The 11144-nt window shown below is 44.5% G+C and overlaps 1 protein-coding gene across 15 annotated transcripts in view; it reads right to left on the bottom strand.

Moving 5' to 3' along the window:
• LOC138837441 (protocadherin gamma-C4) overlaps positions 1-11144 on the bottom strand; it is a 219059-nt gene that overhangs the window by 109614 nt on the left and 98301 nt on the right. The window contains exon 1 of one of the 15 annotated variants that reach the window (XM_070036238.1): positions 7174-9967. The exons of 13 other annotated variants lie outside the window; for them this stretch is intronic. In XM_070036238.1, the coding sequence (XP_069892339.1) occupies positions 7174-9597 (2424 nt within the window). In that variant the 5' untranslated portion in view covers positions 9598-9967. Of the gene's footprint in view, positions 1-1442; positions 4591-7173; positions 9968-11144 lie in introns of those variants that run through there. One more of the 15 variants, XM_070036228.1, reaches the window with a different exon arrangement.

The raw sequence follows: 11144 nt of genomic DNA, 5'->3' as shown, positions 1-11144 counted from the left end.
TAGCGCTCGATCTAAAACCCAGTGTATGCTAGGCAAGTATTCTACCATGAGCTACACCCTCAACACTGATGTAGGATTTTTAACAAATAAAATTTTATATTCAATAACCTGGGGGCACTGGTGCCCCCATATACGTAAAATTTTCTCTAGGCAGTTTTTAGGTAAGCTCATAGAAAATGCTTCAAATATTTTCAATTATGCATCTCCATCAACACTACATAGCTCTTTACTCAATCACAAAAGAGGAGAATCTTCACTTCTTTCATTTAGAAAACAGCTTGTTCAAAATGTTCATTATGTCTTCATGTAAAGAACTGTTCAAAATATTCATTGATTTTCAATGAGACAGGGTTTCATTGTATAGTTTAGGTTGGCCTTGGCCTCCATAGCACAGTGTGCTGGCATTACAGCTATGCGCTGTTACCCCAGGACAAAGATGCTATATTTTTGCTTCAAAGATCTGAACATAGATACAGAGACTTAAAGAGGCTATAGCCTTCATTTTCTTTCTGAGAAATTAATTATCTTACAATGTGGAAGGAAAGAGACTGAGAAAGAGTATGATTTGACCTCAAAGAAAAAGGACCATACATATAGAAGAAAGGCAAAGGACTAAAAGCAGAAGAAACCATTCCTCTTAGGGTACTTAGGTACCTAGGGTACTTAGGGGAACCATAAAATCCTTGGAAATGTGAACGAAGCTTGGAATCATCTCCCATGTAAAAATAGATGCAGCTATAATTTTGTATATTTTCACTATTCATAAGTCTGCTGGTTATGTCCTCCGTGCTTACAGTTGGAAGAAACTAAAAATGAAGACAGCCACCAAAATACTCCTAAGAGATTATTTGCAATAAATGTTTTCTTAGGAAGGAGCTCCTGTTTCAATATTATGTGCTATTTCGGTGATGTGACTTTTTTTTTTTTTTTTTATGCCGATTGTGGAGCCTGAACTCTGTGCCTGGGCACTGTCCCTCAGCTCTTCAGCTCAAGGCTAGCACTCTACCACTAGAGGCACAGCACCACTTGTGGCTTTTTCTGCTTTATGTAGTGCTGAGGAATCCAACCCAGGGCCTCAAGCATGCAAGTCAAGCACTCTACCACTGAGCCACCTTCCTAGCCCAGTGTATGACATTTTTAACTATGGAGAACATACAAAAGTTTATGACAACCAATCTTAAATATGAGAAAATCAAAATATAGTATATTTATTTGTTTGGTTAAAAGCCAATCAGAACTCGAAAAATCTATCTCCAGTTTGATCATTTTCTTTTGACAAGAGTACAAGTGCTTAAGTCTTGGAAAATAAATTGACTAAAAGACAATATGGAGAAGACAAGATGGTAATTGGCCGTGCATATTTCAAATATGATCCTAGTTATGAAAATGAAGCCATTTACCAAGAGAAACTAGGGTATTAAAGACACAAAAATGAAACTTACCTGGATTAGAGTCTCAGGATGTGAAGTCAAGTCATCTCCATCATGGAGTGGAAGAATTAAGGCCCCAGGAGAACTACTGCCAACTACATCTTGAGTGGAATTACATTTTAGGAAATTGAGCTCTGTCTTGCCCATTTGTGCAACACATAGATTGTAGGAGTAAGGTAGAGTCCCCTCATTGTAGTTGAGAGAAACCCCTGGTCTAGACTTAGAACAGAGTCTAGATTGAAAGCAGCCCCAGGTGGAGAGGCTGGAGGAGTATCTTAGTCGAAGGGCGATGGCCAGAATTATGGCCAGGAGAAAGAGCACGGAAATCAAGGCCAAAGCCACAACCAGATAAAACTGTAGCTCCGCCTGCGGGTCTGAGGGCACAGGAGTATCCCTTAGATCGGGCAGTGCTTCTTGTAGGCTATCAGCGAATACCAGGAGTAACGTGGCAGTAGCTGAAAGGGGCGGCTGTCCACCATCATTAACCACTACCAGAAGACGCTGGCGGGCCGCGTCCTTGTCATTCAAAGCACGCGCGGTGCGGACCTCGCCGGTGCGCAGCCCCAGGCTGAAGAGGCCGGGATCGCTGGCCTGCAGCACGTGGTAGGACAGCCAGGCATTGTGTCCAGAGTCGGCGTCCACCGCCACCACCTTGGTGACCAGGTAACCAGGCTCGGCGGCGCGCGGCACCATGTCGAAGAGCGCCGAGCCGTCGGGCTCCAGCGCGGGGTAGAGCACGCGCGGCGCGTTGTCGTTGCGGTCGCCCACCAGCACGCGCAGGCTGGCGTTGGCGCGCAGCGGGGGCGAGCCCTGGTCGCGCGCCTGCACAGTGAGCTGGAAGGAGCGCAGCTGCTCATGGTCGAAGGCGCGCTGGGCGAACACCACCCCGCTGTGCGCGCTCACCGACACGTAGGACGACAGCGCGCCTGGCTCCAGGTCGCTGGCCAGGATGGAGTAGGACACTTGGCCGTTGGGCCCCAGGTCTGGGTCGGAGGCGCTGACTTGGGCGATGGAGGCTCCGGGAGGGTTGTTCTCAGCCACGTGGACCAAGTAAGAAGCCTGGTTGAAAACGGGAGAGTTATCATTGACGTCAGTGACATGTAGGTTGATATATGTCTTGGAGGAAAGGGGCGGTTTGCCTCCATCTGTGGCGGTGATGGTGAGATTGTACTCTGGGTCCCGTTCTCGGTCTAGCACTCCATCTGTCACCAGTTTGTAGTAGTTAGTAGTAGAAGAATGAATCTTGAAAGGAAGATCTTTTTCTATTTCGCACTTGACTTCCCCATTTCCTCCGAAATCCCCATCCCGCGTTTTGAAAATGGCAACAACTGTTCCTAGAGGGGAATCCTCTAAAATATGATCCGAGAGAGAAGTGAGGATAATTTCGGGGTTGTTGTCATTTTCATCTAGGATTTCTATTATGACTTTGCACTGGGAAGAGAGACCACCTCCATCCTTTGCTTCCACTTCCATGGTGTATCTGTCCACATCTTCATAGTCCAGTGACCGGTTATTCTTGATCATACCAGTTTTCTCATCCAGTGAGAACGTGTGTCTCGTGCTCTGGGCTGTGCTTCGGAAGTAATAGCTGATCTCTGCATTGGGTCCCTCATCTTTATCAGTGGCCATCACTTGCAACACTGGGGATCCTGGGGGTAGACTTTCACTAACGCTGATTCTATATTCGTCTTTGCTGAACACCGGGGGGTTGTCATTGATGTCCTTTACAACTATTTCTATTTGAGTGGTGGCACTTTGTGGTGGTTCCCCTCCGTCCAAGGCAGTCAAGATCAGACGATGAGATCTCTGCTCTTCCCTGTCTAAGAGTTTCTCTAGAGATAACTCTGGGAACTTGTCACCATCAGAATTAATTCTGACCACCAATGAGAAATAAGGGTTAGGACTTATCTGATAATCTTTAATTGAGTTTAAGTTTATGTCTGGGTCGGTAGCAGGATCTAGGGATATTCGTGTACCAATGGCCATAGATTCAACAATTTCCAATTGTATTTTCTTTTTATCAAATTGTGGAGCATTGTCATTAATATCCTCAATCATCACAACGAGATGGAAGATATTTAAAGGGTTTCCCACCACGGCTTCCAGCTGCAACTCACACGTTTTTCTCTCCCCACATATTTGCTCGCGGTCTATGCGGTCCTTCACCACCAAGTCCCCGCTCCCCGCGTCCACGCTGAAGTGCAGCTTCTCGGCGCTGACTCGCAGCTTGCGAGCAGACACTTCTGGGACGCTGAGCCCCAGATCTTTGGCGAGGTTCCCCACCACTGAACCCCTGGGCAGCTCCTCGGGAATGGAGTAGCGGACGGGCTGGCAGAGCCCGGGGTAGAACAAAGACAGCAGGAAAGGAAGGAGTACCTGGCCGGGGCGGGTGCGTTGTCCCTGCGCGCAGCTCCCTCCCATTGCTCGCTCTGGCTTCAGGGTTGGAGACTGATGTCTACCGAGGCGGAAGAGCATTCGGCCCTGGACAGGCGCAGCCTAATTTCGGGGCTGGAGTCCTTTTATGTGGCCTCCGGGAGTGAGAGATTTTCTCTGTGTGTGTTGGTGGTTGTGCAGGAAATTCTCAGCTATGGACTTTGGGATCCGGGTGTCAACGCTTGCTCTACGTTGGGCGACAGCGGCGCCCAGAGGCTCTACGCAGAACTACAGCCTGGCTTGTGTTGAATTCCTCACTTTCGAAATGTACACATTGTTCTTAGAAAGTTACCCGAAAATTTTAAGCTCAGCATAGAAGTAGACTTGGTATTTATATATTTAGTATTTCAATAAATATTGATAGCCCCAAATTTACACAACAAAAAGAATACTATATATTATATTGTGTGCTTCAAGAACGGATAAACCAGCTTCCATATTGGCCAACATAAAGGCAATCTCTCTTCAGTTCAGACCACACTCCCAACTTACTTTGAGGCAAATTAAAAATGTACCATTTCAATCAAACCTTCTTTTTAAAACGATGTATTAAGATCAAGAATTTTGTCTTATAACCTACTAGGTTTCTATAATCTGTTATCAATGCACAATACACCTACTAAGTTCAGGAAAACTAGATTTCTCCATTTTCATACCCTGCCCAGGCATCCATTCAGGTAGCAGTGCATTCTTGCTTGAAAGGCAAGTGCTATTTCTGCAGTATAGGACAATAATTATTTACCATATTGTAACCAATATCTACATTCTTATATTATCTTAAAATCAACACACATCTCAATGCTTATCAATACTAAGTATAAAAGGCAACCTCCAGGAGAGAAATTTAAAATGGGCGAGGGTGGCTCACACCTTAATCCTAGCTACTCAGGAGGCTGAGATCTGAGGATCACAGTTCAAAGCCAGCCCAGGCAGGAAAATCCATGAGATTCTTAGCTCCAATAATGACTAGAAAACCAGAAGTGGCACTGTGGCTCAAGTGGTAGAGTGCTCATCTTGTGCTGAGGAGAACAAGGACAGCACCCAAGTCCAGAGTTCAAGCCCCATGACTGACAATTTTTTTTAATGGCAATTTTCCTGCTGAATGATTAAATATGACCCTAAAAGATACTTTGCTTTTGTTCCCTACTAGCTTAAGGTAAAGTGTGTGTGTGTGTGTGTGTGTGTGTGTTGCTCCAGATGGAGCCTGAGGCCTTACACAAGTGCTCTACCACTAAGCTAACTCCTTATCCTCAAAAAATATTGACTAAGCTAACTACTTATCCTCAAAAAATATTGATTTAATTAAAAAGTCTTTATGCCAGAAAGGATTTTTAATTATACTCCTTATGTTATTAGTAAAATACAAGATGTTTGAAAAGTGTCAATGACAAAGAAAATAAATCTCTATTTTCACACAAACACCAGCAGTCATTCACCTATGGATCATATGTTTAGAATTTTTAGTCAAGTTCAAAGTTTATTTTCAGATAGTCTCCTGGAATGTCTTTTTTTTTTTTTTTATTTTTTTTGGGTCCGGTCATGGGGCCTGAACTCTGGGCCTGGGCGCTGTCCCTCAGCTCTTCAGCTCAAGGCTAGCGCTCTAACACTTGAGCCACAGCGCCACTTTGGCTTTTTTCTTTTTGCTTATGTGGTGCTGAGGAATCAAACCCAGGGCCTTGAGCATGCAAGGCAAGCGCTCTACCACTGAGCCACCTTCCCAGCCCCTCCTGGAATGTCTTTTATGACTTGAAAATTTGATATTATGTTTAAAAGATAATCTTTTCCTCCTTGCTAAATGCCAATAAAATATTTTAGAATCTTTGTGAATATATTCCTAACATACCCATATACAGACTCATTTTTGTAGCCTCAAAGGTTGGAAAGCTGAGCCAAAGATCATAAAGTTCTGAAAAGTAATTCATTTTATCCTTTCACAGGGTTTAGTCTTAGCAATTTTTATTGCACAAGTTTATACCATAGGAAAAAGAAGTGTCTGCTTTATAACCTGACATTACAACATTAGAAAATTCTAATCTTTGATGATACCAGCAGAGAAAGGAAGCTACTGTCACCACTGAAAATGCTTCTACAGCTGGGTGCTGGTGGCTCACACTTGTAATCCTAACTATTCAGGAGGCTGAGATTTGAGGATCATGGTTTGAAGTCAGACCTGGCAGGAAAGTCTGTGAGACTCTTATCTTCAATGAACTACCAATGATTCAGTAATGGAGTTGTGGCTCAAGTGCTAGAGTGCTAGTCCTGAGTGAAAAAGCTAAGGTACATTACCCAGACTCTGAGTTCAAACCCAAATATGGACACACACACACACACACACACACACACACACACACACACACACACACACACACACACACACACACACACACACACACACACAGCTTTTCTAGGCTTTGGAAATAGCTGAAGTTTGAATTTTCCTCACAAAAGATTTTTTTGGGGGGGGGTCCAGTCATGGAGCCTGAACTCTGGGCCTGGGCGCTGTCCCTCAGCTCTTCAGCTCAAGGCTAGCACTCTACCACTTGAGCCACAGCGCCACTTCCAGCTTTTTTCTTTTTTGCTTATGTGGTGCTGAGGTATCGAACCCAGGGCCTCATGCATGCAAGGCAAGCACTCTACCACTAAGCCACCTTCCCAGCCCATAAAAGATCTTCAAATACAAACAATGTCTATAAATTTGTGCTCTGGAAAGCACCATCTTAGTGGAATGTTTGCTTGTCATAGAAATAGAAGAATGGGAAAAGCAATACTCAATAAACTTCAGGAAGAAAAATCCAATTGGGAAGTTAGTAGTAAACCACTATAATCAAGTAACCCAATCCAAATTCCCCATTCAAGCATGATGATGAGAACTGTTCCAGGATGACTATTTTCATTGACCCTATTTTAATTATGAGAAAGCAATTTTACCAGACTAACTAAAATGCCCTCTTTTAGGTGTTGGGGTGAAGATTAGGCTAAGTGAAAACTTTGATAGCTCACACTTATTATTGTGACTACTGGGACACCTAACATAGATGAGTCACACACAGGCATGCATCTGGGCAGGAATTAAGGTCTTATCTAAAAAAATGAAGCAAAAATTAGGGCTGGGTGCTTGTCTCAGGAGTATGAATGCCTGCTGATCAAGCCTGAAGCCCTGAATTTAAGCCCCAATACTGCCAAAAAGAGAGAAAAATGATTGGAAATATATAATTATTATTGCTGCTATTATTATAATCAATTAATGCTATCTCTAAGTAGGAATATTACTTGATAATTGTCATAAACAGAAAGAAAAAATAGAACTCACAGGAACCAAAGGAGTGTCTTCAATAGGAAACCTGGAGTCAACTGAATCACCCAGAGGCTCACTTTTCTCACAACTTTCCTGGCTGATGAGCATGTCTGCATAGTTGGGCTGAGGGAAGATTAGGTGGCTCTTTCCAGAGTCAGCTGTGAGAGAAAACTCCTGGGAATATGTCTGCAGGAAAGCTTGCACCCCATCCACACCCACAAAGTGCGAGGTAGGCACACCAGTCAACCTGCCATTTGTAGTCTGCAACATACTTGAGGAGTGCCAGCGACGTATCCTGAGCATCAGCAGCACAAGAACAAAGGCCAAGAAGACACAGGAGACCACAGCTACCGCCACTACCAGGTAGAGTGTGAGATCAGAGTCCTCCAGGTCATCAGGAGTCTTGATACTGCCCAAGTCTGCCAAGACATCAGGGATGCTGTCAGCCACTGCAATGGTGAGTGTGACAGTGGCTGAGAGAGGGGGCTGGCCATGGTCCTGCACAGACACCACCAGGCTCTGCTTGAGCACATCTCTGTCCAGAAAGGCCCTTGCTGTGCGCACCTCACCTGTGTGCAGCCCCACCATGAACAGTCCTGGCTCACTGGCCTTCAGCAGGCGGTAGGACAGCCAGGCATTCTGTCCTGAGTCATTGTCCACAGCCACTACCTTGGTCACCAGATAACCAGGCTCTGCAGATCGGGGTGCCAGCTCCACTCCAGTAGAGCCATCTGTAGGGAGGGCAGGGTACAGGATCTTGGGAGTGTTGTCATTCTGATCCAGCAGGAAGAGATTCAGGGACACATTGCTGTTGAGTGGTGGGTTCCCATTATCATGTGCCTTCACCTGCATTTGCAGATGTTGAAACTGCTCATAGTCAAAAGACTGCAATGCATAGAGTGCACCAGTGTCAGAGTTGATGGAGATATATGAGGATAGTGGTGCCCCCTGGATGGTGTCCTCTACCAAGGAGTAAGTAATTTTAGCATTCTCATTGTCATCCAGGTCATGGGCAGTCACAGAGAAGATGGAGGTGCCTCTGGGGTTGTTTTCTGGGAGGTAGACTGAGTAGGAGGCTTGAGAGAAGGTAGGAGGATTATCGTTGATGTCAGTCACATACAGGGTAATGTGAACTTCTGTGGATAGGGATGGGGTTCCTCTGTCTGTTGCAGTCACTGTAATGTTATATTCAGATGCCATTTCTCGATCAAGGTTTTGGGCTGTCAACAATCTATAATAATCATCTCCTGAATTTTCTAATTTAAAAGATGGATTTTCCTGAATGGAACAGACAACTTGACCATTCTTCCCTGAGTCTTGGTCATGCGCATTGAAAAGAATGAGTACTGTTCCTGGAGGAGCATCTTCTCTGACTGGGCTAAATAGAGAGGTAATGGTCACTTCCGGTCTGTTGTCATTGACATCTTCCACCATAATTAGCACTTTGGTTCTCCCCAGAAGAGCCCCCACGTCCTCAGCCTGTATTTCCATTTCATATGAAGAACATTCTTCATAATCTAGAGTTTTTGCTACAAAGATTTCCCCCGTATCTTCATCAAGTTGGAACAAGGGAGATTGTTTTTCATTAATTTTGCGGAATTTATACACCACTTTTCCATTGGCTCCCTCATCCGGGTCACTAGCTCTTACTGTAAGCAGCAGGGTGCCCGGGGGCACATTCTCAAGGACTTTGACTCGGTACATGGGCTGAGCAAAAACCGGGGCATTGTCGTTTGTATCCAACACTGTCACCTGGATGCGCACTGTGCTGGAGCGGCGAGGGTCGCCGCCATCGGAGGCGGTGAGCACCAGGTGGTGAATGGCCTCTTCCTCTCTGTCCAGGGCTCGCTCCAGCACCAGCTCTGGGTTTAAGGTTCCGTCGTCTCCGGTTTGCACATCTAGAGAGAAGTGGTGGTTGGGGTTGAGCTGGTAGCTCTGCAGGGAGTTCACGCCCACATCCGCGTCAGCAGCTTCTGGGAGTGGATAGCGCGCGCCAGGAGCGGCGATTTCACTAATTTTCACTTCCAGGTTTTCGGCCTCAAATTTTGGAGCATTGTCGTTGATATCAGTTACTTCTACCTCTATTCCGTAAAGTTTTACTCTGTCCTCAACCAGGACTTTAAAGGTTACGAGACAGCGGGGGCTCTGGGCGCAGAGCTCCTCCCTGTCGACCCTGCCCGCGGTGACCAAGCTGCCGCTCCGCGGGTTGAGAGAGAAAAGCTGCGTCCTACCTCTGGAGACGATGCGGACTCCGCGCTGCGCCAGCTCCCGGGGCTCCAGTCCCAGATCCTTGGAGATGTTCCCTACGATGTAGCCCTTTTCTCTCTCTTCCGGCACCGAGTAGCGGATTTGACTGGCCCTGACCTCCCACAGCGTCCCCAGGAGCGCACATAAGAGGGTCAGTCTTCTGCAATACTGACGTTCCGTTGGCGCAGCCATTGTTGCTTTGCTACGGACTTTTTTCAGAATGCTCTTTGTGCATTTGGTTCGTCAGGGTCTTCTTTTCCTCCTGTAAAGTCTGACGATCTTCTTTTTCCTAGATGAGAGCCAGAGTGTCCCCAAGTTAAGAGGTTTCGTTGCAGCCCAAGTGCCAGTTTGTCAGAAATGCGGGGCTTTGTGTAGTTGCAGAGCTGGAAATCCTGGTGTAGTTCTGCTTTTCTTAGAGTTGGTGAACAGCGGCACTCACAGTCCTAAATGGTTACTACACCAACTGAGAAACAACTTTTTTCCCCTTTGTTTTTTGAGATGGGGGTCTCACAGAGACGATCGGTCAGGTTGGGCTGGGATGCTTGGGATCAAGCCATTCTCCTGCCTCAGTTTCTGAGTAGCTAGTTCTTAACCCCTGTAAGCCACAGCACCCCAGAAGATATGCAACATTTGATTATCGATGATGAAAACATGCTTCTCTTTTCATCATGATTTTAGATTTTTCTATTTTTAAAATTGCATTTATTTTTCAAACAGTAGAATGAAATTTCTTAGCACTAGAAGTCCAATGCACTATCCATTGCAACACAGAGCCACCTTAAAATTTCTGTAAGTATTAAATCACTAGGTTTTATTTTTTTCTACTTCATATCAACTTTTTGGTAGAATTCTACATGCTCCAGATATGTAAATAGTTGTAATTTTATGGTGTGTCATTTACTTCAATGTCTTTTCAACTTTCAGAAGTAATTACTGTGTGTAATCCTCTTTGGAAACACATTTATATTTTAAATGTTTATACTTTTACTGTGTACAATACATTATTGAAAACTATTGAATGAGCATATGGATAGATTATACACTTTGAAATTATTTTATAAGGTTATTTTGATGGTAAAATTCCCGGGGAAAGGTTTCTTTAAAAGTTTTGTGTAGTAAAAATATTTTTAAGCAGGTAACAGATTTTCTTACTATTGCTAAATTTTGCAGAATTAAGGTCTTAACATTCACATGTTTTTGTAATTATTTAATCTTTTCTACTACTTCAAATGTTAGTTTTACTTTAGTCTTCTGTGTAGCTACTTGATGCATGCACAAGAAAATGCAAATTAATATAAAGGGAAAAGCAGATTTGATTTCCATTACCTTTCTCCATCAAGAAGTAATACTTTTCTTTTGTCATACTGAAGGTGGTACCTGAAACTTCAAGTATGCTAGGCAAGTGTATGTAATGGAGTTACATACCAGTAAGGGCTGGAGTGTAACTCAATGGGAAGAGCTTGCCTAGCATGAAGTCATGGGTTCAATTCTAAGCATTACAAAGAAGGAAGGGAAGAAGAGGAAAAGAAGAGGAGGGACAGGAGAAGGAAAGGGGGAATGGGGAAGAGAAAAAGAGAGAAATAATGGAATTTAAGAGTGGTCTTAAACATCTGGGCACTGGTGGCTCATCCATGTAATTCTAGCTACTCAAGAGGCTGAGATGTGAGACTGCAGTTCCAAGCCAGCCCAGATAGGAAAGCCTGTGAAACTCATCTTCAATAAACTTCCAAAATATCAAA

The sequence above is a fragment of the Dipodomys merriami genome, unplaced genomic scaffold, assembly GCF_024711535.1.
Source record: "Dipodomys merriami isolate MVZ:Mamm:240054 unplaced genomic scaffold, mDipMer1.0.p SCAF_27, whole genome shotgun sequence".
NCBI classification, from domain to species: domain Eukaryota; kingdom Metazoa; phylum Chordata; class Mammalia; order Rodentia; family Heteromyidae; genus Dipodomys; species Dipodomys merriami.
The sequence above is the reverse complement of the archived record's forward strand: the minus strand, read 5'-3'. Positions and strand labels throughout refer to the sequence as shown.